Raw genomic sequence first — 26,163 nt, 5'->3', positions numbered from 1 at the left:
AGAGACACAACAGGAATTCTGATGCATGACTGCTCATGGGGTCTCCAAAAGCCATCTTAATAAAGGAGGCCAGGGGTATCTGTTTTCAATCCCTAAGTGAATCCTGGTTGGAGACATTCTAGACCCTTAGAAAGCTTTCACCTTCACTCCTGGAGACCTCCTAATTCCAGAGACCCCCATCTCACCTGATCAGGAATCCTTCAAGTTCATTCCCTAGGTCCTTGCCTTCTCAACCCCAGTTCCACACTCTTCTTGCCCCAGAGGTTCTTTCCAAACCACACCAGTCCTCAATCCTCCCAATTCACTCCATTCCAGAGGTGCTCTCTCCCCAGGTTTAAGCCCCAAACACCACTGTCAGCCACCTGACATACCTTTCATACCAACCCTTCCAACTGTCCCATCCTTTGCTGCTCTATCCTAAATCCTTGCCATCCTTCTTTCCCAACTCTCTTAATCGAGCCAGCCAATACAGAATTCTTGATTCCTCCACACTCTCATGCCAAGATCTTCCTTAGACATCCACTATCCAGTTTCTCCATTACTCCCTGCCTCGTGTCATGCTGGATATACTGCCCCTGCCATCTATACTGGTAAACTAGCACCCAGTCCATCTTTCCAGTGGCCACTGGTGCCCAGCCCAACCCTGAGGCCAGCTGCTATGAGAAAGCAAAGTTATTGTATTTCTCTGAACCAGAGTGGGGATTAAAACCTGCAGAAAAATCATGCTTACAGAAAATCGGTCCAGTTCTCAGATAACAAAGGGAAGAAACACCTGGGGAAAAAGATGGCACATCTACAGACTGCAAAAGCATTACCACAAATAGGAAAATGTATATAGTTTAAATTATTTAAGTTATCAAGAGTTAATTTATAGCTACAAACTGAATTTTCAATCAGCTGGATGCACTCAATACGCTGTTTAGGGGACCAAAACTGAGACTCTACTGTGAACGCTCACGAAGCAAAGCTACTTTTATGTAAACATAGGTAAGTAAGCTGAGCATGAAAAACAGAAGCCTATTTTGTATCAAAGCAAGGTCCTGCAAGAGATCATCATTTTACTTTTCAAATGTTCTATCATCACCTTAAATGTTTTCAGTCAAAGGTAAGCCTATGATCCAACAAGGACCTTAAGTGGTCATCCAGCCCACTTTCCAGAATGGACAACCACAGCCTGCCTACAACATTTTTTTCTAGGGTTTCACTATCCACAGGTATTTAATTACATCTCCACACACTTGAAAATAAGCAACATTTCCATGTTCATGCTTAAGAGGATAAGTGTCACAGGTCTGGAATGATGCAACAATATTTACACTAAACATTGGGGAAAATGTCACCACAGTGAGGATAATGGAACAGAATGTGCAGGGTCTGCGAAATCTCTGGCTCTGGAAATCAAACAGGCTGGACACAGAGAAACAAGGAAAGTAGATTCTGGTTTGGGACAAAAGTATGGACTACATGAGCTCTCGAGGGCCACAGCAACCCCGTGATTCTGGGATTTAGTCACGCTGGTCTCACTGCAGCAACTATACTTTCTCTGCATTAAGACAATATTAAGATATGCAAGTAAAAACTAAGAGGTTAATCGAGCAAATAAAAATTCAGCACACATGGAACTGTACCAGATGCTTTAACCATTGACCCAATTTGCTAAGCACCCATGGCCACCTTCTGAAACCAGCTGAAGTGGACATAAAATTGCTCCTTGGTCCCTTTGCACAGCCAATATGAAAGCATGGCACCTCCAGCTGAAGGAAACAGAAATCACTTTGTTTTGCACTCACTCTACACAGCGTGTTAGCCCTGCCCTCCCTTACACATTGGTACACTGGTACTGGGCTCCTCCTGCCAGTTTAAGTTTGCTTTTGGCTGATAAATACAAATCCCACACAGATTACAAATCTCAAAAAGCTCCAGTCCTGGTAAGTACTTCCTGTCTTTGAGATACTGTAGTTGTGGATTACAACTACATTCCAACTACATTCCCCTCCAAGCACTCATTTTGCACATGTACAATTACCAGGAGCCATGGACTATATAAAAACAATGGGGCCACACTCTCCACCTTTTCTAGCATTGTGCTAAATAATCACAATAAATATTCATAAATTCGTAGAGTTGTGGATGTAATTCAGGCTCTGGCAGAATGCATGAAATTAAGAGTCTCCCCCAGTTTCTCTCCCAGCCCCCTAGCAGCTGTATTGGATGTATCATATATCACACATATCATGAGATGCAGCAGAGCAAGCAGCTGAAACACACAGAAAAAAAGCCAACATTCTGAATTCCGTTAGGAGACAATCCCAGCCACAGCTGCACAACAGAGAATATCTTTTGCCAAGAGCTGGGTTTTGGCAGGCTGGAGATGGGAATAATGGGAATAAAATAGCACTCTAGTGTATTTGGTGACACATGGTGCAGAGAGGAGGGCAAGGTCCCGTGCACACTGTTATTTGTGCACCCAGAGGAAGGTCATGGACGTAGACAGACCCTGTGAGAAAAGAACTGACATTTGGGAAAATGAGCACAGGAATTTTTCCTTCTATATCCTAAGAAACATGGTTGATGCCTTCCCTTCAGCTTCCAAAGGAACACTAGTGCTTTCTGAGGAACAAAATACTGATTAGATAACACTGAGTTACCCAGTCGCAGTCACCTCCTCAGACAGAAATGCAAGTTAATGGAAAAAAAATAATTAGGGAAACAGATTTTACTTGGAATCAGCAGTATTTAACAGAAGGCGGGTGTCAGATTTTGGCAACCTCAGTAAGTGCAATCTGTTTGACCAATTTTTTGATCTTTTTTTTTTTGGTTTTTTTTAAGCACATGTCCCCAACTGTATAAATAAAATTTCAAGCAACACAAACAGATCACCAGCTCACAGATCTGTTCCTCTTAGACAAAACCTGCTATTTTATTAATGCTTATTCAAATCATGCAATTCCCCTTCAGTAATGCCCCGGCACACTCCTCCCCACTCCCAAAATCGTTAGCAAATGCCAAGCTCCATGCTGGGTGCATTTAATTAGCGAGGCTATTCTACTCACAGTAGTTACTCCGCATCAAAAACTGGAGGAGGCGTCAGCTTTTCAAGGAATAAGCCATGTCAGCTCCAAACAAGATGATTTATATTCATCACTTTTTCCACCTACTACAAACAATTCCAAGCCAGAGGAAGAGTACTACAGATGGCTGGGGTGGGAGAAAGGGGATGAATTTTAGGACTCGGCACTTGCAGCAAAAGCAACTGTTCAAGTTGTAACGAGCTGCTGGCAAGAGCTGGGCTGCTGCTAGGAGAATGTCAATCCCAAAATACACTGTAACCAGCTCAGTTACACATCCCCTCTCTTTCAGAGGGCAGCAGCAAATTTCAGGACAGTGAGGTGGTCACCAAAAATAGGTTAAATAAAAATAGTGTTTGAGGGAGATCTGAATGGACAGAAGGAATAAAGATACAGTAACAGGCAAGACAGCTCAGTGCAGCTTTTTCACTCCAACAGGAATTTATCCTGGTAACTTTTTATTCACTTGAGGGTTTTGGTTTACCCAGCTCACACTCTTTGGGGGAAAAGTCTAGAAACAAGAGACAGTGAATATACAAGAGAACACATCTATGAATATATATATGTGTGTGTGTAAATAAAATTAATCTAAAAATTATAGGAGAATTATATTTTAAGTGGACCACAAAACAATCGTGGCAACTAAGAGTGGAGTTAAGTGTGTATACTTTAGTTTAGGAGAAAAAAAAAATAAAAATGCCTTTTTCAATTTGGCACCTACAAATTTTACTTCAGCAATAGACTTCCAAAGTCAATGTATAACTCCACAGATCCTTCTTGCTTATTTTGGGTTTCCTCTTTCCTCCCATAATTCATTCTGCTCTCCTTTTTTCTGACCTACCAATCCATTCAGTTACATTTCTCTAGTCTTCCTTAGACTTCCTTCAGTTCTTGCTGTACGTTTTTAGCTCACCATTTTACATCACCTCAAACACTTTTCATAACCTGCTGGGCCTATTTATTAAGTACTATTCCTCATTGTTAAGATAAAATCAAAATTATCAATTTATTCGCACAGTGTTACAGCAACACAGCAAGAAAAAAAACAAACACACTTGTTATTACAAACCTGAACCTTCTTTTTGTGCTACATTAGCAGCAGGTGTTCCTAGAAATTGAAATACACAGACATGTACAAGACAAGAATAGAACATTGTGATCCATTCTATCTTCTAAAATCACTAAAAATCTGTATGGAATACAGAGAGGGCCTACCTTTTCTTTTTGGCATAATTGCATTTCATCTTTATTATGACACAAAGCTCCTGATGATCTACATTGATTCATGTCTGTAATAGGACTAGAGCTACTACAGAAATGGTTTTACATTATAACCCTGCAAGCTTGTTGCAACATCCCTGGCCAGTCACTTCTGCATTTTCTAAGACAATCAATACTATGTTTTTGCAATTTTCACTATATAGAGGTGGAATAATCAATGCCTCAAATCTTCCTTTTATCTCCTGTCAGGGGATCTAAAGCAGGATTTGGCCCAGCAGGACTCCCTGGCACAGGTCCTGCAATCTGTCACACATTTCCATAACCCACAGTCGTACTTGTGTTCAACAACACCAAGGAATGATTTTGCATTTCCTATGGGATATGTTACTCAATGCCATAGTCATTGCTGTAAAGCAAGCACAGCCCCTGGACCAGTTTATGTTCTGCTGCCTTTCCCCTGAGGAAGAGAGCTCAGAGACAGACACAACTATTAATACTAACTCAGGTACTATGCATTTAGTAGCAATATGACACGGTGTAATAATTTCAAACTAAAGAGGGTAGACTCAGACTAGATAGAAGTTATGAAATTTTTCATGATGAGGGTGGTGAAACACTGGCAGCTTGCCCACAGTGGTGGTGGATGCCCCATCCCTGGAAACATTCAAGGTCAAGTTGGACAGGGCTCTGAGCAACCTGGTCTAGTGGCTGGCGACAGGGCTGGAAGGCCTGTCCTGTGAGGAGAGGCTGAGGGCTCCGGGTTTGTCTAGGCTGGAGAAAGAGAGGCTGAGGGGTGACCTCACTGCTCCCGAAACTTCCCAAGGAGGGAATGTGGGGAGGGAGATGCTAGTCTTCTCTCCCTGGTATTCAGTGATAGGAGTGTGGGAATGGTTCAAAGCCACACCAGGAAAGATTCAGAGTGAACACTGGCAAGCATTTCTTTACCAAGAGGGTGGTCAAAACCTGGAACAGGCTTTCTAGAGAGGTGGTGGATGCCCCAAGCCTGTCAGTGCTCAAGAGGCATGCTTTAACTTTGGGCTGACCAAAAGTTGTCAGGATGGATTGCTCTAAGTCAGTTCTAAGTGAAAATATTCTAGTCTGGTCTAGTCTAGTGGAAGATGTCTCTGTTACTACAGGAGGGTCAGACTAGATGACCTTTAAAGCATCCTTCCAACACAAATAATTCTATGATTCTATGTACAACATCAGTATTTTGATTGTACTATGCTTTAAAGGTCAAATGCAGAACCACAAGAGCAGGACAATGGCAGAGTTGAGACTCAGAGAGGCAGGCAACAGTTTTTCACTAGAAAACTGTTTCTTACTGTCTTTATTTCTGACCTAAGCATGTTGTCCTGTGTACAACTAACTCCCTGTTACACAGTCTGCTCAGTCAGAAAAGATCTATGCAATATAGTTGAGGGTGGCATTGTGGTGACACAGCTGAGGGTAGCATAATGTTGGCATTACCAGAAATGGAAAGGCAGTGATCACAAACAATAAAATTTCTACTGGAAGATGATACAGAGAAATTCACTTACAGAAGTACTAGAAGGGCACTAAGGCTGCAAGTTCAAGAAGTCAAAACTATATAATGCCATTTAAATAATTCTCAGAGTTATCATTAAGAAGCAGCACAACCTAGTCTTGAGTTGCTTTGCATGCGAATCACATAACTGAACTTTCTCCTGTTAATCAAAAAGTTATCTTATATGTAAACCAGTTATACTACACTGAGATTCTTCAGGGTCTTTATTAAATCACTGCTGTCACTGTTAAAATATGTGCTCCTTCATTTGCAGTGTGAGTTCTCTCTTTTTGAATATTAGTAGACTTCATCTACTATGTTGAAGAGTTTCCCCTTACACTACTCCACTTCCCTACACAAGCTCCCTGTAATTAGCTTACCTCATATCACCTACTTACTTGATTACTTGCACCTACTTACCCGAATATGATTTAGTATTTCAGTGGCTCTGCCCTGCAGTGAGTCACCCTAAAAGCTTAAGATCCTTGCCTCACCTTATCCTCTGCAAGAGCACTACCTCATTCAGCTTTTTCAACCCATATACTTTCCTTTAAAAACCTAAACAGTCTCTGTCCTTGACCATTAAAATTCTTCCCGTCATCCTGACCGACCATGTGTGTGTGTTTGGACAGGACAAGGCTGGGGAGCAGGGGAAAAGCTTATGTCTAAAACTGAGTACACATCATCACAATTCAAATAATCTTCCAGGAGAAGTTTATTTTTTTCTGTCATTATTAAGCTATCTCCTTAGTCCTAAAAGCAGTCAAAAGCCTTCAAGCTCCAACTCTTTCGACTGCAGTACCAAAGAACCAGCATTTCAGTTATTAATTAGGTGCCAATTACCTGTTGCAACTAAGTGGAGTTAAAACATGCCTCTTATTTGCTTTAACACTTATAGAATCATAAAATCATAGATTCAGCTCGGTTGGAAGGGACCTTCAAGATCATCAAGTCCAATCCTTGATCCACTACCACTGCGGTTACTAGACCATGGCACTAAGTGCCACATCCAGTCTCTTTTTAAAAATCTCCAGGGATGGAGAATCCACTACTTCCCTGGGCAGCCCATTCCAATGTCTGACCACCCTCTCTGTAAAGAAATTCTTTCTAATATCTAACCTAAACCTACCCTGGCACAACTTGAGACCATGCCCTCTTGTCTTGCTGATCGTTGCCTGGGAAAAGAGACCAACCCCCACCTGGCTCCCCCCTCCTTTCAGGAAGTTGTAGAGAGTGAGGAGGTCTCCCCTGAGCCTCCTCTTCTCCAGGCTGAACAGCCCCAGCTCCCTCAGCCTCTCCTCATAGCACTTGTGCTTGAGTCCCTTCACCAGCCTTGTTGCTCTCTGCTGGACCTGCTCCAGCACCTCAATGTCCTTCCTGAACTGAGGGCCCAGAACTGGACACAGCACTCCAGGGGTGGCCTCACCAGTGCTGAGTCCAGGGGAAGAATCACTTCCTTGGACCTGTTGGCCACACTGTTCCTGATACAGGCCAGGATCCATTGGCCTTCCTGGCCACCTGGGCACACTGCTGGCTCCTGTTCAGCTTCCTGTCCATCCAAACTCCCAGGTCCCTCTCTGTCTGGCTGCTCTCCAGCCACTCTGTCCCCAGCCCGTGGGGCTGCAGGGGTTGTTGTGGCCAAAGTGCAGGACCCGGCACTTGGCCTTGTTGAACCTCATCCCATTGGAATCAGCCCAACTCTCCAACCTATCCAGGTCCCTCTGCAGAGCCCTCCTGCCTTCCAGCTGATCGACACTCCCCCCCAGCTTAGTGTCATCTGCAAATTTGCTGATGATGGACTCAATCCCCTCATCTAAATCACCAATAAAGATATTAAACAGAACTGGGCCAAACACTGATCCCTGGGGAACACCACTAGTGACCGGCCACCAACTAGATGCAGCTCCATTCCCCACCATTCTCTGAGCCTGGCCCTCCAGCCAGTTCCTGACCCAGCACAGAGTGCCCCTGTCCAAGCCATGGGCTGCCAGCTTTTTCAGGAAAATGCTATGGGAGACGGTGTCAGAGGCCTTGCTGAAGTCCAGGTAGACCACATCCACAGCCTTCTCCTCATCCACCAGGCGGGTCACCTGATCACAAAAGGAGATCAGGGTGGTCAGACAGGACCTGCCCTTCCTAAACCCGTGCTGGCTGGGTCTGATCCCTTGTCAGTGGGTGCTGTGTGATTGCACTGAGGATGATCTATCCCTTTCTAACTAAGTACAGAGCTACAGCAGTACTCTTCACTAACAGCATTATCATCTTACAAGCAAAGAACCAGCTGCTTTATTTTACTTGCTGCTTTTACAGGAAGACCCTCTCACGTCTGTGCCAGTTTGAGCTGCTCACCAGGTCATCAAACCAAACACTGATTCATTACAGAAACACACTGCAGCCTACCCTGACTGGGGACAACTTTGTTTTCTACTCCAAGTGCCATACCCACTCCTCACCAAGAATTGCCTGCTCCTGGGTCAGCTCCTGGAAGCGTTCCCGCATGTTTTCCAGCTCCACAACAAGGCGACGCTCAGACTCCTCTTTCAGGTTCAAGGCCTCTTCTAATGCAGCTTTTTCTGCGACGTAGCCTTCGATAATGCCTAAAATCCCAAGTCAGAATGCAAATAAAGACACGGACAAACTTATAGGGAAAAAGCAGCTTGAAAACATGAGTAAGCAAGTTTTGGCAAATGACCAAAGGTGACATGGAAAGGAAGAAGTAAAAGATGACTTAAGTTTACACTGTAGTTAGGCTTTTTGAAGTACCTTAAGAAATAGAATACATTAACTGATACATTTTAACAGATTTGACAAGGCTGCCATGTTACAGAATGTCTCCAAGTCTACAGAATTCAAATGGGGATCATTAAGCTTCTGATGGCCTGGGATCAGCTCACAACATCCTGACACATCCTCTGCTGAGGGTTGAGGTTTGAAGAAACAGAATCTCCAGAAAGGAAGATCAGATGTTAGATTCAGAGCCCAAGAAATCCAGGACGTAGAAAGCACAGAATCACAGACCAAGCCGAGTTGGAAGGAACCCACAAGGATCATCAAGTCGCACCACTGGTATTGGGAGGAATGAGCTATGAGTAAAGGACACTGAAATCTCATTAAATTACATCAATTTCATTTTCTTACCCTCTGCTTTATGAAGCTCTAGTGCCAGCTGGTTCTTGGCCTCGCTCTCCTCGCTGAGGCACTCCATCAGCTCCTGGTGCTGACTCACCACCTGGGCAGTCTCCTGATTTCGGCGGCTGAACTCCTCTTCAAACTGTGCGTGGTTTTCATGCATTTTCTCCAGCTACAAGTGAAAAATTTCCCCAAGCATCAGATCTCAGATGCACATGTAGTGTAATAACACTGCAGACATTTCAACAAAAACCCATCTATGCAATAAGGCCCAAGTTTTGAAGTTTCATTTTAGTACTAATTGACTTTGCCCAAAACCTCTGAACAATTATCACAATTGAACAGTATATAAATACAAGGATGTTTGTATGCTGCTATCCACATATTCCCACAACATTTTAACATCAGACTGAGTTTTTCTGAACCTGTTTATTGATGTTGGAGAAGCATTGACATGAAGTGCAACAAAACCCTGTCAAAAAAACTCCCCTCAAAGTTACCGAATGAATCTAAAATGCTAGTTTAAATCTACTTAAGGCAACCAACTTATTGCCTTCCCACAGGATCTGCTAGAAGGCCAAATATATAGCCTTAAAACTGATTTCACATTTTCAGTGTTATATATAGAATCGTGGAAAAGTCTGGGTTGAAAGGGACCTTGAAGACCACACAGTTCCAAACCCCTGCCATTGGCAGGGACACCTTTGTCCTAGTTAGAAACTAGTCCATCTGGGACCAGTTCATCATTGTATGGGTGTAACCCAAAACTGTGTATTCTATAGCCTTCCATGCCATTTCCTAGAAACTGTTATCAATGAACCATTTACACCATCTGTCCATAGAGCCTGACTCCTCAGGCTACAAACTAGGTGTTAAGAGGCCTGTGAGACAGGAGGATGCTCTTGTCCTCACACCCTTTGTGGAGCTCCCCACCCTGAGGGAAGTGCTGGGCATTCCTGCCTGAACTGGAGAATATATAATCTTGGAGTCTTGGAACTTTTTTAACCACTCATGGGATCCAGAGGAAGACTGCAGACCGCCACTCTCAACCAGACTGCAGACCACCACTCTCAACCAGACTGCAGACCACCACTCTCGACTGGACTGCAACCATCACCCTCAACTGGACTGCAATCACCACTTTTGACCAGACTGCACCAGCACTCTCACCAACAGGTTTTTCCCCTCTCCTTTTACTTTGGACTCAGGGGGCCCAAAGAACACCACTCTGTTCATGCCCCAGGGTGCTGGGTTATACACTTGGGTTTTGTGGGTTAAAACCAATTGTTTGTCTGTATAATCGTACTTATTGTATTATTTTATTAAATTGTTATTCTGACTTATAATCTCTCTTTTGAGTTGAGTTCGTTTCCCCTGCTGGTTTACCCTTAAACCAGCACAACCTTCCACTAGACCAGGCTGCTCTACATAGATTAAAAAGCTTTACTTGTTTAGTTGACTCTGTAACCAGTTCCAGAAGTCTCTCCACTGCAGTGCGCAAACGATGACAAATTTTCAGTATCATTTCTTCATTTTCACATGCCAATTCTGGCTTTGCAAAAACACTTTCACATAAGTATTGGCTCAACTCAGACCCCTCGTCAGCCCCTGGAGACAGCTGGTTGTGTTCTGTGAGAGTTTCATCAAGCAGCTCCTCTACTGAAAACAAGTAAGTTGTTTAAAAACACACACACAAAAAAAGGACAGCTAGCAACAAAACCAGTCACTCAGATAACAACTGACATCAGACAGTGACCTTAGTTGGTCCTGGAGATGTACAAGGTACATCAGACACATCAACAACTCAATTTCAAAAAATCACCAGGGCTTTTCACAACGTTTGGGATTATTATTCTGTACATCAGGACCTGAAACTCCGCATTCACCAAGTCCATCTTTCCTGCCCTATAATCCACTCAGGCTTTTCCAACAACGTTTTAGTAGTTGGTAGGCACTGTCTTAAGTGTGGAGCAGCTTTGAAAGACACAGAAACATTGCAACAAGAGATATTCTCTCTCTTAACTTCATCCATACAAAAGGAAAGGAAAAGGCAGTTTTCAAGAACGTGAGCTGATGATGTATCCAGGTTCGCCGATTTGGACTCACCTTTCTCTAGATGGTTTTCTCTGGCTTTGAAATATTGCATAAATCCCATTTCTTCCACAATAGTGTGAGCTTCTCTAGAATCTCCAGAAGCCAGGCTGTCATCAAGACAAAGACCAATCTTGCTACAGATAAGGTCCTCAATAGCTAATGCGGCCTTCACCAGTTCCATAAGCAACTTCAAAACCTGCTGATAAGATTCGCGCAGTTTTTCCCTAGAACAAAAGCACATCCAACACTTCAAAAATTGCATGCACTTGATTTGAAAGACACTCCGAACCTACTGAAAAGCTGACAGTCTAAAATGGGTATTTTGCCATAGTTTGACAGTTATCAGCAAAGATGATTCAGGTGACTCACAAAAAAACCCAGGTAATTGTCGAAGAGCTGGCTTAGCAAAACACTTTTGTTTTCTCCACAGGTAGATCATACTGCAATCCCAAGCATCTGAGTCTTCCATATCCATGGAAGCACCAGTATACATCTACTACTATAGTATCAGTGACATCAAAATAACTAGGGGTGCTCTGGCAGAGCTGACAACAAAAACTGTATTTATGAAAACATTTTAGTTTTAAGCAAAACAGTAAGCCAGTTTCCTAAAGATGAGAGGGAATTCTTCTTAAAGCTTATTCAGCATGACAGCTTCTCCAACCCACATATTCCCATGACACATCAAAACAATCCACATTGCACTGAGAGGTTTTGTGAACAAGAGGTTTTCTCTATTTCTTAGATTTTTCCAAGATGAGAGACAGTGGAAACCCCAAAATGCCAAAATCTTCACCAGACTGCACAAAAAAGAGCAAGATAAGAACCCCTTGCCCTCCATGTCCAGATAGGTTGGTAATTTTAAAAAAACTTGAAAAAAATTGCAAATAAAACTAGCATATCATCCTAAACTATTAATTTGAGCTGGCTTAATTTTGCCTGATTATTGATTTCTTTATGAGAAGTGAGAAAACAAGCAAACAAAAAAACTCCAAGCAGTAAATATTATGTAACCAAAGCTGAACAAACCTTTCCTCCTTGGATTGCTCAATATCAGATCTCAACAAGGCTACCAAATTCCCTCCTTCTTGGTTTTCCCTGTCCTGCTGCTGAAGGAGTGTCTCCAGTTCAGAGTTGGTCTCCTCCATTTCATGCTTTAAAGACTCCACTTTCTTCTCCAGCTGTGGAAATGCAGTGACAATGCAACAAAGTCAATCACTTTGCCTAAACTTTGTTTTATAAACCCTACCTGAAAACAAGTTTCTGGAAAAATTACTTATCTCCTCATACTAGTATGCTCAGATGGCACCTTTATCCAATTAAAATGTATGTATATAAAAATAAAAACACATGTATGTATGTATATACCCACCCCCTACCTCCAGATTTTGCTGCCAAACAAATTACTGGCATTTTGTTAGAAACTCTGTCTCATAAGTAAACAAAAACAAATAAGTCAAAATATCTATTGGGGAGGAAACTGCAAGGAAAGAAAAGCATTCTGCTCCAGTGCCAACCTTCTGACACCTCACCAAATCCTGCAAGAAGAGCTGGAATCAATAATGCATTGCCAGTAGGGAAATTCTCAAGTGTTACTCCTGTTTTTTCCCCTAAACAGGAAGGTCCAACAGAACAGTTTAATATACCACAAGAATTATACGTGCAGTCCCTCAATATACACCTTGAGACAGAAGAGATCACTGTGCTAAAAAAACCAACCCCAAAAGCACATTTAAAATCTAGGTTTAAGATATTTTCCACACACCTGGATAATTACTGCTGTCTTTTCCTGCAGCTGGACCGATAACATCTCTTGCTCCTTTTGGTGAGCAGCCTGTGCCTTCTCCCTCTCCTGAATCAACATCTGCTCTTTGTCATGTAGTGATGCCTTTTTTTCAGCTTCAAATTCATCCTGCAGAAATCACATACACTTGGATTTACAGAGAGAGGAAAGAAAACCCCCAAAACCACAAACACCACCACCATCCTCCCAGAAAAACCCCAATCAAACATCCCCCCCCTACTTTTTTTGTACTCTTCAGAAGTACACACTTTACCTCCTGGATTAACCAGCAGTGACTTACACAGTCAACACCCCCAGTCAACAAAATCATGCTCAAACTATGATCAAAATCAGGAACAGTGTGGCCAGAAGAACCAGGGCAGTGATTATCCCTCTGTACTCTGCATTGCTGAGGCTGTGCCTTGAGTCCTCTGTCCAGTTCTGGGTCCCTCACTTCAAAAAAGACATTGAAGTGCAAGTCCAGAGAAGAACAACGGAGCTGGGGAAGGGTCTGGACATCAGGTTCAGGTTGGACATCAGGAGGAATTTCTTCACAGAAAGGGTTTTCAGGCTTTCACAGAAGGGACTGCCCAGGTTGGTGATGGAGTCCCCATTCCTGGAGGCATTCAAGAAGAACTGGATATGGCACTCAGTCCTCTTGAGTTGACAAGGTGGGGATCAGGCACAGAGTAGACTCAATTATCTTGGAGGTCTTTTCCAACCTACATGATTCTGTGAAAGCACTCTGAAGGAAGGGATTATTAGACATTGCCCACTCCTGCATCAGCAAATAAGGGAGGTGAAACAAGGTCCTGCTATCCCTTTCCAAACAGAATCATAGAATCCTTTCGGTTGGAAAAGCACTCCAAGATCACAAAATGCAACCGTTAACCCAGCACTGCCAAGCCCACTACTAAACCAAGTCTCTAAGCACCACATCCATGTTTTTTTTGAACATTTCCAGGAATGATGATTCCACACTGCCCTGGGCAGCCTGTTCCAATGCCTGACCACTCTTTCAGTGACAAAATTTTCCCTCATACCCAATCTAATTCTCCCCTGGTGCAACTTGAGGCCATTTCCCCTGGTCCTGTCACTTGTTACGTGGGAGAAGAGGCTGATCTCCACCTCCTGTCTACACCCTCCTCTCAGGGAGTTGTAGGGAGTGAGAAGGTCCCTCCAACCCTCCTTTTCTCCAGGCTGAACACCTCCAGCCAATCCTCAGAGGACTTGTGCTCCAGACCCTTCCCCACCTCCATTGCCCTTCTCTGAACATGCTGAAGAGGCTGAGCTAAGAGGCTAAAAGGAACCCGGATTAGTGATTGTTTCTGCAACACCAGAACTGGGAAATGATCACAGTATAAAAAAAAACTCTGGCAATTTTGTCTACGAACACCAATGCACTCCAAGGTGATAGCCAACTATTTCTTACACTGGCAAGTCAAGAAAACAGAGTAAGAAATAAGACTTCAGAGCAGAGTACATGTAGTCACCTGATCCTCTGCAGAAGACTGAGCCAGTCCTTGCACTGTACTTAGCAGTTAAGAAGGTAAAAAGTGAACAGACACAAAGGAGTAGGAGGACTTTCCTCGACCTAAAATGCTGAATTTGCAGACAGTCTCTGGAACAGCCTGCCTGTTATTCTCAGATCCATCTAAAGTATATCAGACCATAGAGAGGAATTCTGAATACTAGAAATCTGCTAGGCAAGGCAGAGGGAAGGAAAGAAGGAAACTGGTTGGCATGAAGACAACTGCATAAATGAGCACAGGGTAGTGGGCAGGGGAGGACTTGTAAAAATATGTATCAGCACACAATGCAGCTCAGCCTGACATTCCAAATAGATCCAGCCAGTCTCTTCTGAGACAAAACACTGATCATTAAGCTCATGTGGGGGGAATCCATAGACAGCTGAACCTGCAGGAGAATTAGCCCTGGCAAAATTTCAACAAAAAGTGAGGTTTCTGGTGTCCCAAATGCTAATTAGGGCAGCACGAGAGAGAGAAAAGCAGGGATCACTTCTGGAGTATCTGCATAACACTCAGTCTGGTCCCAGCTTCTGTGAGCTGAAGGTTGGGGTTCAGCTGAGGACAGCAATGTCAAATACACCTGCAGCAGCTTTTCAGGACACGCTTGTGTCCTCTGTTTCAAAAGAGAGCTGCACCAGACAGAGTGAAGTCAAAGAATGGTCAGGACTACACAGAAGTCAGAGGCAGGAAACATCTTGAAGATGCTTATCATGATGGAAGTTTAGAACTCAAATGATGAATCCGTGAAGGCAGAGATTAACAACAACAAATATCTCATACACAAAGAGCTCACTGTCATCACAGACTTAGTAAAAGCTCAGATAACACTGAATATATTTTTGCCAAACACACAAGAATGCAATAGACACAGGATGACAGGCCAAGGGCAGACACCAAGAAGAAAATGTCTCAAATGACAAACTGAACATGTACACAAGGAATGTTGCTTAGGCAAATATTTTCCACTGATTTTTTGGTTTTGTTTGAAGGGCACCATTTCATATCCAATTCAGAACCTGAAAACAACCCTGTAGTAAATACAACTGCTCGCATCACACTGCTTTATTTCCAATGCTACCTTTCTAGTTCTAACATGGTGAAGCAAGGAAAAGATTTAACTCAGCATCATTTTAGACACTGAAGAACAGAAATTTACACCAGTTGGTCTTTTTCAGCAGAACATTCTCCCAGTGCATACTCAGAAGTGCATTTTCACCAGAGCCTACCTTCAGCTGTGCAATCTGCTGTTCCAGCAGCACTTCCGACTGACACTTCAACAGCTCAATCTCCTCCTGGAACTGAAGCTGCTGCTTCAATTTTACCTCTTCAAACTGAGCCAGAAGAGCTTTCCTCACAGATTCTACTTCAGAGGCCGATGCAGAAGCATACAGCTGTAGACAAGTAAGGAATATAAAGTATTTTAGACCATAGTATTAGAATTCGGGAAAAAATAAAACCAAACTAAACCCATCAAGCTCAACCAAATTCTTAAAAGCGTGTTCACAATCCTCAAGGTCATACAGGGCTTCTTTCTATCATCATGCTGAGTACAGAAGAAAGAAAGCTGATAAAAATAGATAAGAAGCAACTAGGCATTAGATATCAACCCTATATTCACGAGAATATCAGATCAGACTAATAAAGTATTCCTTATTCTTTCCAACAGATACTTCCCCAAGAGAAATTCAAAGAAATAAGGAGGAAAGAGGAGGAGAGAAACACGGGGAGAGCATATTTTGTTAAGAAGTGATTTCTCTTGTTCAAATGGGAACAAACAGTACACAGCTATATTTAATGCAATTATCCTATGAGATACAACAGAGAAAGGTTTGAGGATTTTTTTGTTCATTTGGGGTTTTTTGCTTATTATTCTAAGAAGTAGTCATCAGAATGGTCATAAATCCTCTGTCTAGAATGAAGAGCTTAAAGACTGAGTAACCATTAGAACCTCCCAGAAAACTAACAAGACTACCTTCCTAAGCAATCTATTCTTCCAAAAGTGATTTGAGAGTTATTTGGAACACTATCCAACTTTCAAATTAGTAAGTGAAAAAGCCAAAGTTAATTGTATTTTAACATATTTTTTGTGGTTATAGCTGGATAAAGCTCATTTTCTTTGTGACTTTGCCTACTACATGAATGTAACATATAACACAGGAAAGTGAAAAGTCTTCATCACTCATGGTTGCTTGCATGCACAGAAGTCAGACTGCATAAAAAACTGAATGAACAGAAGATCTTAATTCCATTTTGATGCTTAAAGAGAACTTAGTGTAATAATCAATCTTTTTAGCATTCAGTATCAAAGTAAACATCAAGCTTACACATAAACATTCCCAACAAGAAGAAATGGCAAAGCTTTAAGAGCAAATAGGAATATTTCTCAACCTCACTGAGAAATCACATTTGGAAAAGTAGTACCTACTATAATTTCTCTAAGAAAAGAAGAAATCAGTGTTAGAAGAAATAAATGTTAGCAACGAATTTTTACTTAAAAAGCAGTTGCTTTCCACAAATGGTTAATGACCTAAATTATTCCCTACTAGTTTTAAATCAAAATGGCAGCTTTAAAATTTTGAATTAAATATGACAGGATCTCAAAAGAAAGCAAGCCCAGCCCAGCCCCATAAAGAGAGTACTGCAAACACAGGTTTAAATTTTTTTTAAAAAAATAAGTCTAATACACATACACAAAATTCCCTTAAGTCCTTTCAGATAAAGCAAGGCCTAAAAATGTTAAATTTGTCTCTTCATATCTACCTGCACTATTAAAAAAAACCCCAGAAGCATCTTATTTCTAAGGTTAATAAAACCTGAATTTACTTTAAGATAAAGCATGGATTATTTTGGTTTTAGGTATTAGTGACATTCTGACCTCTTGCTCATGTTCATGCTGTGCTTTTAGTTTCCCCAATTCTTCTTCCAGCTCCCTGGAGTACTCCTCCTTATGTTTCCTAATTTCTGCCTCATGAAGATCCTGAAGCTCTTGGAGTGCCTTTCTGTGCTTTTCCTCCATATGCAATACTTCCTCACGCAACAGATCCAGAGCCAGACGTTTTTCTTCTTCCAGCAACTGCCTTTGATTTTGAAGAGCTATGTTCAAATGATCCTGTGTAAGCATTAATTAAAAAAGGGGAGGGGGGGAAGAAATCATTACAAATATCTTTGCAACCTCTTTGTACAACACATGTCCAGCTTCTCCTCCTGTATCAAAGCTTTTCTAAGTAAACAGGAACAATATTGCCTCGTGAATGATGAGCACACATACATATACATACCCTCTACAGCATTTAAATGGGTTTATTTTTCTTGTCTAGTAAAAGTTTTGTAAATCCCTTACTTATTAGGGAGGATCTTAAGATTCCTAGAGATGTGGCTTAACCTCCAGGATTACATTTACTTTTTTCTAGTCACCTTCTGAAGAATTACACAGTAACTCTGTCAGGGAGAGAAGCTCTGAACCACAAAATGGAGACTTTCGGGTCTGAATTCTGCTGAAAGATTTACCTCATTTGTACCTTTTCCACACACTGAGATACAAAACTCATTAGAGTGAGCATTTGGGGCAGGAGGCAACAGATGGGCTTAATTTTCAGCTGGAGTTTCCTATTTCAGCTCTCAATACAGCCACACACAAGTGTCAGTGCTGGCACAAAGAGGGCGTAGAAACGTACCCTGAGAACAAGGGAAAAGGTGATCCCACACAATTTACCACAAAATTTCATTTTCAATGCCAGGTTTTCTTTCTGACTCACCTTACGAGCTTCTTCTGCTTCAACAGCCATGGCTTTAAGCTTTTCCATATGAACAGTAGCTAGTTCAATTTTCAAATTATTCTGGGAAAGCTGAAGTTCTTCAGCATGCTTTAATTTCAGCATCTCAATCTCCTGGACCAGGTGTGCTTGATGCAGTTTATCCTGTTCTTGGAGCTGTTCCATGTGCTGCAGCTGTAGCTTCTCCAAAGTCTGACTATGTTCATCTCTTATATTCTGAATTTCAGACAGGTAGGACGACTCCAAGGAATCCAGATTTGATAAGTGCTTAGCCTCCAACTCATCAATTTGGGCCTGATGCTTTGTCTGTAGTTCAGCAACACAACCTTCAAGCTGAATCTGCTGTTTACTTTCCAGTGTAGATTTAAGAGTCTCAATTTCAGCTTGGTGTTTTGTTTGAAAATCAGCTGTCAGAGACAAAATTTGCTGCTTATGCTTCTCCTGTAGGTGCTGACTTTGGAGTTCCAGCTCATCCACATGTTTCTTTTTCAGCTCTTGGAGAAGAATCTCTTGCTCAGTTGTGAATTTCTGAGTCATAGCTTTGTGTTCCTCCATAAACCTGTATTATTTCCAAGAAAGTTAAGAAACTATTGTCAAAAAGGCACTGCTTGGGTTTTTTTTAATAATTGAACTAATAAATAAAAATCAAAGGAAAATAAATAGATCCTACTTTGCCTCCACAAGTTTTCCTTTATGCTCAAATACAGAACTAAATTCAAAGCAAGCCACAACAACGATTTCATAGCCACATAATTAAGGGTTTCTGCAATGTCACTTGGTAGTATCTGGTTATTACTGCAGAGACCCCTATTAACTTACTAAAACTAAAACACTGCCACATGAGAGCATCTAGGACATGGTATATACATTGCTACCTCTCAAATATGTTGCCCTCAAGGCACTGTCATAACAAACACCTCTAAAAACTTCTGCTAAAGACAGACATAAAACCACCATGGAAGCATTATCTGGGATACGTGGGGGCTCCTCCAAACTCATCTCTCTGTGGTCTGCTCAAAGCTTGATGCAGAAAATTAACTGTCTAAAGTGCTGCCACTTGCTGTAATCAGTAACTATGGTATTTCTGGATGCAGACACCAATAACTAAAGAGCAATCAATTATCTAAAAGTTAAGTTTCTGCTTTCAGTGTTTTCTTACTGTCATTATTTCTCCAGTCTTGTTCTGTGAGCATGTGTTTGGGGAGGAAAGAAGTGATATATTTGAAGTAATGCATGCAGATACAAACATGTGGTTGCTTGAATATTTTGTGTAATACACTTTACAAAACAGGTGCAGGAAAGGGAAGAAAACCAGTAGTTCCAGCCTTCACATCTAACCAGAACTAAAGAATACCAGAGGGGGCCATATCAACCTCAGCATTCAGTAGTTAGCACAAGCTTCATTCACCACGAAAAGCTTGCTCAAATTCATTTGAATTGTTTGAAAATATTTAGAGAACTCTTCTACTTATATGTCCTGTCACACTTCCTGTCTTCAAAGCCTGGCATATGATTTTCAGCTGTGTGTTGTACTCTTAACAGGCAGAACTTGACTATGTTTTCTCTGCTAGACTAGATGAAATGCATTTACACAGAGCAAAATTATAGAGCAAGCCATAATAGACAGCATTCCTGTTCCTTGGGACAGCAAGCCTTACATATGTAAGTTAGTTAGTGCCATCAAGTGACAAATCTACACCACTACCACTCATTAAGTTTAAAATAAGAAAAAGTAACCGTAACAACGAGTGAACCGGTAAGGGAAACTGCTCACACACTCTGGACTTACTTGTTTTGTGCTTCCATAAGTTTCAGTGCACATTCTTCCTGCAGACACAGTGTGGCCTTTTCCATTTCCTTTGCCATGAGGGCTTTGGCTGCCTGCAGGTCAGCCTCGTGCTGCTGCTGGGCTCTCTGCGCAGCCTGCGCGCTCACAAGGCTGTCCTCCAGCTGCTGCAAGTTGTTTTGCTGCTCCTTCACCAGCTTCTCCAGTTCCAGAATTCTGGCAGCTTGGTGATCTCGAAGTTGATTCATTTCAGCTTCACGAAGTTCAAACTCTTTTTGCAAACTCTGCTTCTCAGACTCTGCTCTGTTTTGCAGCTCGACACGCAGCAGTGATAACTTCTCTTCTGCTTGGATTCTCTGGGCCTCACTTTCACATTGCCACTTCTTCTCTTTTTCTTTGTACATAGTCTCTATTTTCTGGACTTCTTCTCTGGCTTCTCTTAACTTATTCTTGTGATCCTCACCAATTTCATATTTTACCTGTGAACGCAGTTATTAAAAAAAAAAAAAAAGAATAAAACACCAAAACCAAACTGAAGTGCATAGTGCATGAAGTGAACATTCTCAGGCATTTAAGGTCCTGGAGAGATTCAATTCTTGTAGTGAAGTAACCCCTCCTAATAAAAGTAAGGCTGAAATGGCAATTTATGAATTGACATGCATTAAATTGAATGCATTTTTGAGAAATAATTGGGGTAAGGAAGAAAAGAAAAAACTAAGGCAAAATTCTAGCATTAATATGGTACTTTACATTGTTTTCTCTTGAGGTCACTTCTTTTCAGGAGTTCAACTTATACAGCTATGGGCATCTTAGGTATTTATATTGGGTATGAATAAAATTCTCTTTTAAACTTCTCCTTCTACATTCCAGTGGTATTTTCCATGTAGTGTCTAAGTTCATGACAAGGGCAGTTCTTGGACATAACACAAAAGCCACATAAAAAGCATGTAGCATAAAAACAGAAGCCAAAGCTTCTGAGCAAATGATTGTTCAATGAAAGAAGGCAAAAAAAAAAAAAAAGACTTTCTCTGGTTTTCTTCATCGTTTTTTAAGTCTGGAAAAGGATACACTTATCCATCTTTTTAAAAAGGGAGGAGAGGAAGACTTGAGAAATAAGAGCTTAATCTATCTAATTCTCATTAGCATTCAAATACTGCAACAAATTAAACAACTAATTAACATCCAGTTTAAGGTTATCCTCAGATGGGACAGCTGATTTAACCAGTAAGAGGGACGGTACTACGTAGGATTCTCTCAACTCTGAGACTTTGAACAGGAAGGTACAAGAGCTACACCAAAACAGACTTGTATTCCAACGTTTGTGTGTATCCAGGCAAGTCCATTTAAAGCTGAAGCCACTATCCCTAACCCAGGGACATTTAAAGGGAAGTGCTGCCTCTGCCTCCCTTGGCCCTCCCAACAGATCCGAGCTTGCCCAAATCTACACCCAACAGCTCTGTAACACAAATTAACCTTTTCCATTTCTTCTTTCAGATGCTTCTCATTCTGCTCAGAAAAATCTTTCTGCTTTACAATCTCTTCCTTTAAGCGCTTTATTTCCTCTGAAAGCTCTGCAATGCGCTGTTTCTCAGAGCTGAGGAGAGAGAGCTTGGCTCTGTGCTCCTCCTCCAGCACAGACACTCGCTCAGCCACCTCCATTTCAACCTGACATGCTGCATCATGAGCACTCTGGAGACGCAGTTTGGTGATCTCTGGAAAGAAAAAAAAAAAAAAGTAAAATAAAAACCCAAACCAGACAATGAAATGACATTCTGGAATTTATTTTATTTTAACAGATCATAGAATCCTGCTAATGCACAGAAATAAAGTTGAATATTGTCAGTTTTACCCAGGCTAACTACAGGACAACAAGAATCCCATATCAGGATGATTTTATACTCTGTTCTATTTTATCACCACCTATGGAATTTATCAGCATCAACACGCACAGAACAATCACAAATCCTGTGGCCAGTCCTCCCTCCTTATCTGCAACAGCCACAGGAGTTGACTTTCTTTTTGGGCAGTGTAACAGCAGATTTATGGAAGTTTCATCTCCTCTTTTGTACATACTATTTACATAAAGCATTTCCCCAAAAATCAGATGGGACAATCTCTAAACGTTCTAATTTAAGCAGTTTTGACATACTGTCTACTATTAAAAATAAATAAAGATAACTGCGAATTAAAAAACTGTACTGATCCTTTCAACCAACATACAGTTGAATTATAGTTATAACAATATGTGTTAATTAGCTAACTGTAAGTTACGGATTTTAAATCCAAGTGTTTGTGTGACAGTGCCCTTCTAGGCATCAAAAATGGAAAGCTGATCCTTTTACAGTTTTAGTAGTTTTTACCACAGAATAAACAACTTCAGATCACCACATCTTTGGAAGTACAACTCAACATGCCCATAAGTGCTCGATAATAACAAATTTAAACAGATAAATCTGTTTAAAGAAAAATATACGCCACACAAGCAGCTTACCATTTTCCTTCCCACTCTATCAGACCATCCTACCTTTAAAATGTTCTTCTGAAAGCTGGGCACGGAGCTGCTCAAGTTCTAAACAGTGCTTTCTCTTCATTGCCTCAATTTCTGTCATGCATTTGTCTGACAGATCCATCTTCATTTTCATCAGGTCCTCTTTATACTGAAGTGTAAGGGAGGATCTTAAGGAATCTAATTCATGTCTGTGTTGTTCTTTAAGTTGTTGCTGCAGACAGGTAAGTTCTTCCTACAAGTAAAGGGTTAGGAAGAGATCTTTAGCTTTCAAGAAACCATGAAAGAAATCTGTCAATGAGAGGAAGGAAAATTCCTTTTTGAAACTTAGTCAACTTGAAACAAGTTGAGCAAAGATGTCGAGATCTTAAATTACAACAAGGTGCACGAAAATAGGTGCATAAATGAAAGAGGGACCGAGCTAGCATCTTGGTCTGAAGAGAACAGACAGCAAAGAAAGGCACAGTTACTACCAGGACTATAGAGAAGAGAAACAACAATTCTGCACTTGTGTAGAAGAGCTTTGTAGAGGAGTTCCTTACTCGTTACAGGATAAGCCAAAAAGCACATAAAACACATAAAATTACAGAACACTGTTTGATCTATCCTGCTGGGCTGAGAACTATTTTAAGTCAATAAAATATACTTGTCAAAAATAATTAAGCCTTACTAAACATCTGAACTTAATTAACTCTTTGTAAGAGCAAGGAATTAGACATCTATGTTCACACAGGTCATATAATGAACAACAGAACTTTCAGTATATCAAAATCCTACCTGATGTTGATTTAGCTGATCCAGTGCAACTCTTCTCTCTTTGTCAGCAGTATCTTCAAAAACTGTGACAGAAGAACTGAGAAAAGGGTTTTAAAGTTTTTAAGATTGTAACATGTCATGAATTGAGTTAACCTGATGACTTGCAGTGTACTACTGAAAGTAGGCAAAAAGCAACTACAACTGCTCAGGGCTGGGCCCTCATCACATCCATCACTATGTTTCTAACTACCTAATGCTCAATCTCAGAATGTTTAGAGGCTAACATCCTCTTTTGTATTAAAAAAAATAAAATGGAAGCATGCTGTCATTGCATGGGACGAAAGGAAAAAGAATAAATAGATCACCTGATGTCCCCTGCTTGATCTTGACTCATTTCCAACTCCGATAGTGAATAGTCCTTCAGTTCTTGTAGTCTCTGATGCAACAAAGTCAATTCTTCTCTGTAGTTTTCTTCAGCAACTCTTAACTTCTCCTCAAAATAAAGCCTCAGTTGTTCCAGTTGAGCTTCATGCTCATTGTTTCTTTGCTGACGCTGCTGTTCAAACTCTTGTTTTAAACGCTCTATTTCCTTTACCTGTGATGCACGAGCCAGGAGCTGCTCTTTTAGCTCTGGAATGGAGGCAAAACCAACACAAGCACTAAGAATACATATCTTTAGGCTAAGTAATTCTGTAAAGGTCAGATTTAGTTGCTGAGTGTTGCGGTTTAGGAATGGTATCCCCCAATTTAGTACTCCCACTAAAAAGACCATGAGCTGCTCCCCTCTCCTCCCTCTCCAGTGGAAGGCACAAAAGGGGTAAGATCATGGGTTGAGATCAGAACAATTTGCTGGAAACAGCAATGAGGTAAGAAAACTAACAGTAACAGCAACAACATTAATAACAAACGGAGAGGATGATTCGCATGGAAAACATGTTCATGGTGGACCTCGGGTGACAATTAACAAATGGTGGGCAGCTTCCCCCTTCCACCACATCCTTCTTCTCAGAAGCCAGAGAGTCCCTTCCCCCTGCCCACAGCAATGACCTGATGTAGTACAGAATAACCTCACAGCCTCCAGAATAACCTCCAGGCTCTGCCCCCTCACAGCTACTGAAAAAAATAACTCTGTCCTGGCTGGAACCGGGACACTTAGACAGCAGCAAAAAGTTATCCCACAAGCTACGTAAGAAAATGAACTTCTGAAAGACAAAACATTTCTTCCTCTGAAGTCACATTCTCATTTACACTGCATTCAGAGACACCATCCTCACGCTGAGAATCAAAATTATCAGCAGACTGCTAGTCCTCCTCGTTTCCTGCAGCTCTAGTCTAGTAACATGCAGAGCCCTGCACTATTGCTTAAACTTCACACCTGCTTGTTGTAGCAACCAGAAGCAGTAAATTAGTCAAAGTCATTTAATTTGCTCCAGACAAAACTACCCAAACAGAACAAACTTTAGCACAAACTAAGCAGAAAAACAAAAATCACGAGAAATAAAAATAATAAAATCAATTCTGGATTACTTCATTGATGGTTTGGCTGCTCATCGTGTGCACAAACAGAAGCTGAACTCACTGAATTAAGAAGAACCACCCAACAAAACAGGAATGCAGCAGAAAGCAGCTATCAAAGGCTGGTTCAGCAAGCTGCCCTCCTTCCAGGGAGTGAGGACAATGGCCAGCACTGCAGCCTATTCAACAGCCCTCTGAGAGCTTTCTTCCCCACCTTCTGTATTAAAGCAGCAGTAACGTACCAGAAAGTTAAAAGGTGGGGGAAAAAAAAGGACAAAAACCATGAGGAAGAGTTTTCCAGATAGCTCAACTTTCCAAATAACTACAGTTAGCTGAATCCCCAAAGAATCAACTGAAGAGGGAACTGCATTTCAGGCAGAAAGAACTTGGTGAAATTCTTTGAAAAGAAAGGACTTGCTTGGAGAAAAGCAGCTGCTTATATTACACAAAAAGAGAAACTTTAAAAACAGAAACAGAGGATGCCATCCAGGAGCAACACAATTGACTGTCACACTGTGGTTTTTTTGTAGCAAGCCAGAAAATGCACACTTGGAAGGAAAAAATTCTCACAATGAACATTCAAATAGAAAGAGTAAGAGAAGAAATAAGTGTTCAAGGCCATGTTGGACCTGAGCAACCTGGTCTAGTGGAAGGTGTCTCTACCCATGGCAGGGGGTTGGAACGAGAAGATCTTTAAGGTCCCTTCCAACACAAACCTCTCCATGATTCCACAATTCCGTGAAGCAAGTCCATGGTTCAGGTCTGCTTCCAAAGGGAGCAGTTGCCAGGCACGGGGACCGGTGGAAGCGGAAATCAAGTGACAAGAAGGGACTGGTAACATCATCAATAAGATAGGTAAAGGAAGTTCAATCCGCCATGGGTAGGTTTTGCCTAACCAGCAAAGGCTACTGGCACAAAATTAACCCCCTCAAAAAAGTGTTTAACAGCTTTGAACTGACATGTCATTCCTACATCAGAGCAGTAATCCATGATCCAGCTGCTATGATTTGAATCCACCACCAGGAGTCCCCCATCAATCCAAACGCATTGTCAAATGATCACTCAAGTGAAGAACAGCAGAACAAAACAAACACTAAGATCTCACACACCAAAAGAAAGATCCTCACCTGGACCACAGGCCTGCATTCTGGTCTCACCATCTTCAAGTAAGATGAAGAAACAGAAAGCGTCCAAAGAATGGGAATGTGAGGGATTAGAAACATGGAAAGACATTTGAAAGGTTAAAGATTAGAGCTACAGAGAAGAAATATTCCAGTAAGTACTATAAAGTGCTATGTGCTATAATTCTGTAATATCAAAATAAAGTTATGAAATAGTCAAGTCTGGCTAGATAGAAATTTTTTCAATGTATGACCCAAACAAACAAACAAACAATAACCTCACAAAACCCTAATATACTTCAAAAGCGATTTACAGTTATATTATTCAGAAAATCTGAAATTGTATTTGAAGCA

The 26,163-nt window shown here is 41.3% G+C and overlaps 1 protein-coding gene across 5 annotated transcripts in view; it reads right to left on the bottom strand.

Moving 5' to 3' along the window:
* The window catches only part of PCNT (pericentrin), a 78,628-nt gene that overhangs the window by 32,331 nt on the left and 20,134 nt on the right, over positions 1-26,163 (bottom strand). For 3 of the 5 annotated variants that reach the window (XM_051787151.1, XM_051787152.1, XM_051787147.1), the window contains 14 exons: positions 23,539-23,803; positions 23,195-23,270; positions 22,436-22,652; positions 21,385-21,623; positions 19,915-20,390; positions 18,108-18,684; positions 17,228-17,461; positions 15,579-15,743; positions 12,806-12,952; positions 12,070-12,221; positions 11,053-11,264; positions 10,394-10,605; positions 8,956-9,118; positions 8,271-8,414 (listed from right to left, as the gene is read on the bottom strand). In XM_051787151.1, coding sequence (XP_051643111.1) covers positions 8,271-8,414; positions 8,956-9,118; positions 10,394-10,605; positions 11,053-11,264; positions 12,070-12,221; positions 12,806-12,952; positions 15,579-15,743; positions 17,228-17,461; positions 18,108-18,684; positions 19,915-20,390; positions 21,385-21,623; positions 22,436-22,652; positions 23,195-23,270; positions 23,539-23,803 — 3,279 coding nt within the window. Of the gene's footprint in view, positions 1-8,270; positions 8,415-8,955; positions 9,119-10,393; positions 10,606-11,052; positions 11,265-12,069; positions 12,222-12,805; positions 12,953-15,578; positions 15,744-17,227; positions 17,462-18,107; positions 18,685-19,914; positions 20,391-21,384; positions 21,624-22,435; positions 22,653-23,194; positions 23,271-23,538; positions 23,804-25,815; positions 25,849-26,163 lie in introns of all 5 variants that reach the window. The other 2 variants (XM_051787148.1, XM_051787150.1) reach the window with 2 other exon arrangements.

The sequence above is a fragment of the Manacus candei genome, unplaced genomic scaffold, assembly GCF_025592945.1.
Source record: "Manacus candei isolate 608988 ecotype Guabito, Panama unplaced genomic scaffold, ASM2559294v1 h1tg000023l, whole genome shotgun sequence".
NCBI lineage: Eukaryota > Metazoa > Chordata > Aves > Passeriformes > Pipridae > Manacus > Manacus candei.
The sequence above is the reverse complement of the archived record's forward strand: the minus strand, read 5'-3'. Positions and strand labels throughout refer to the sequence as shown.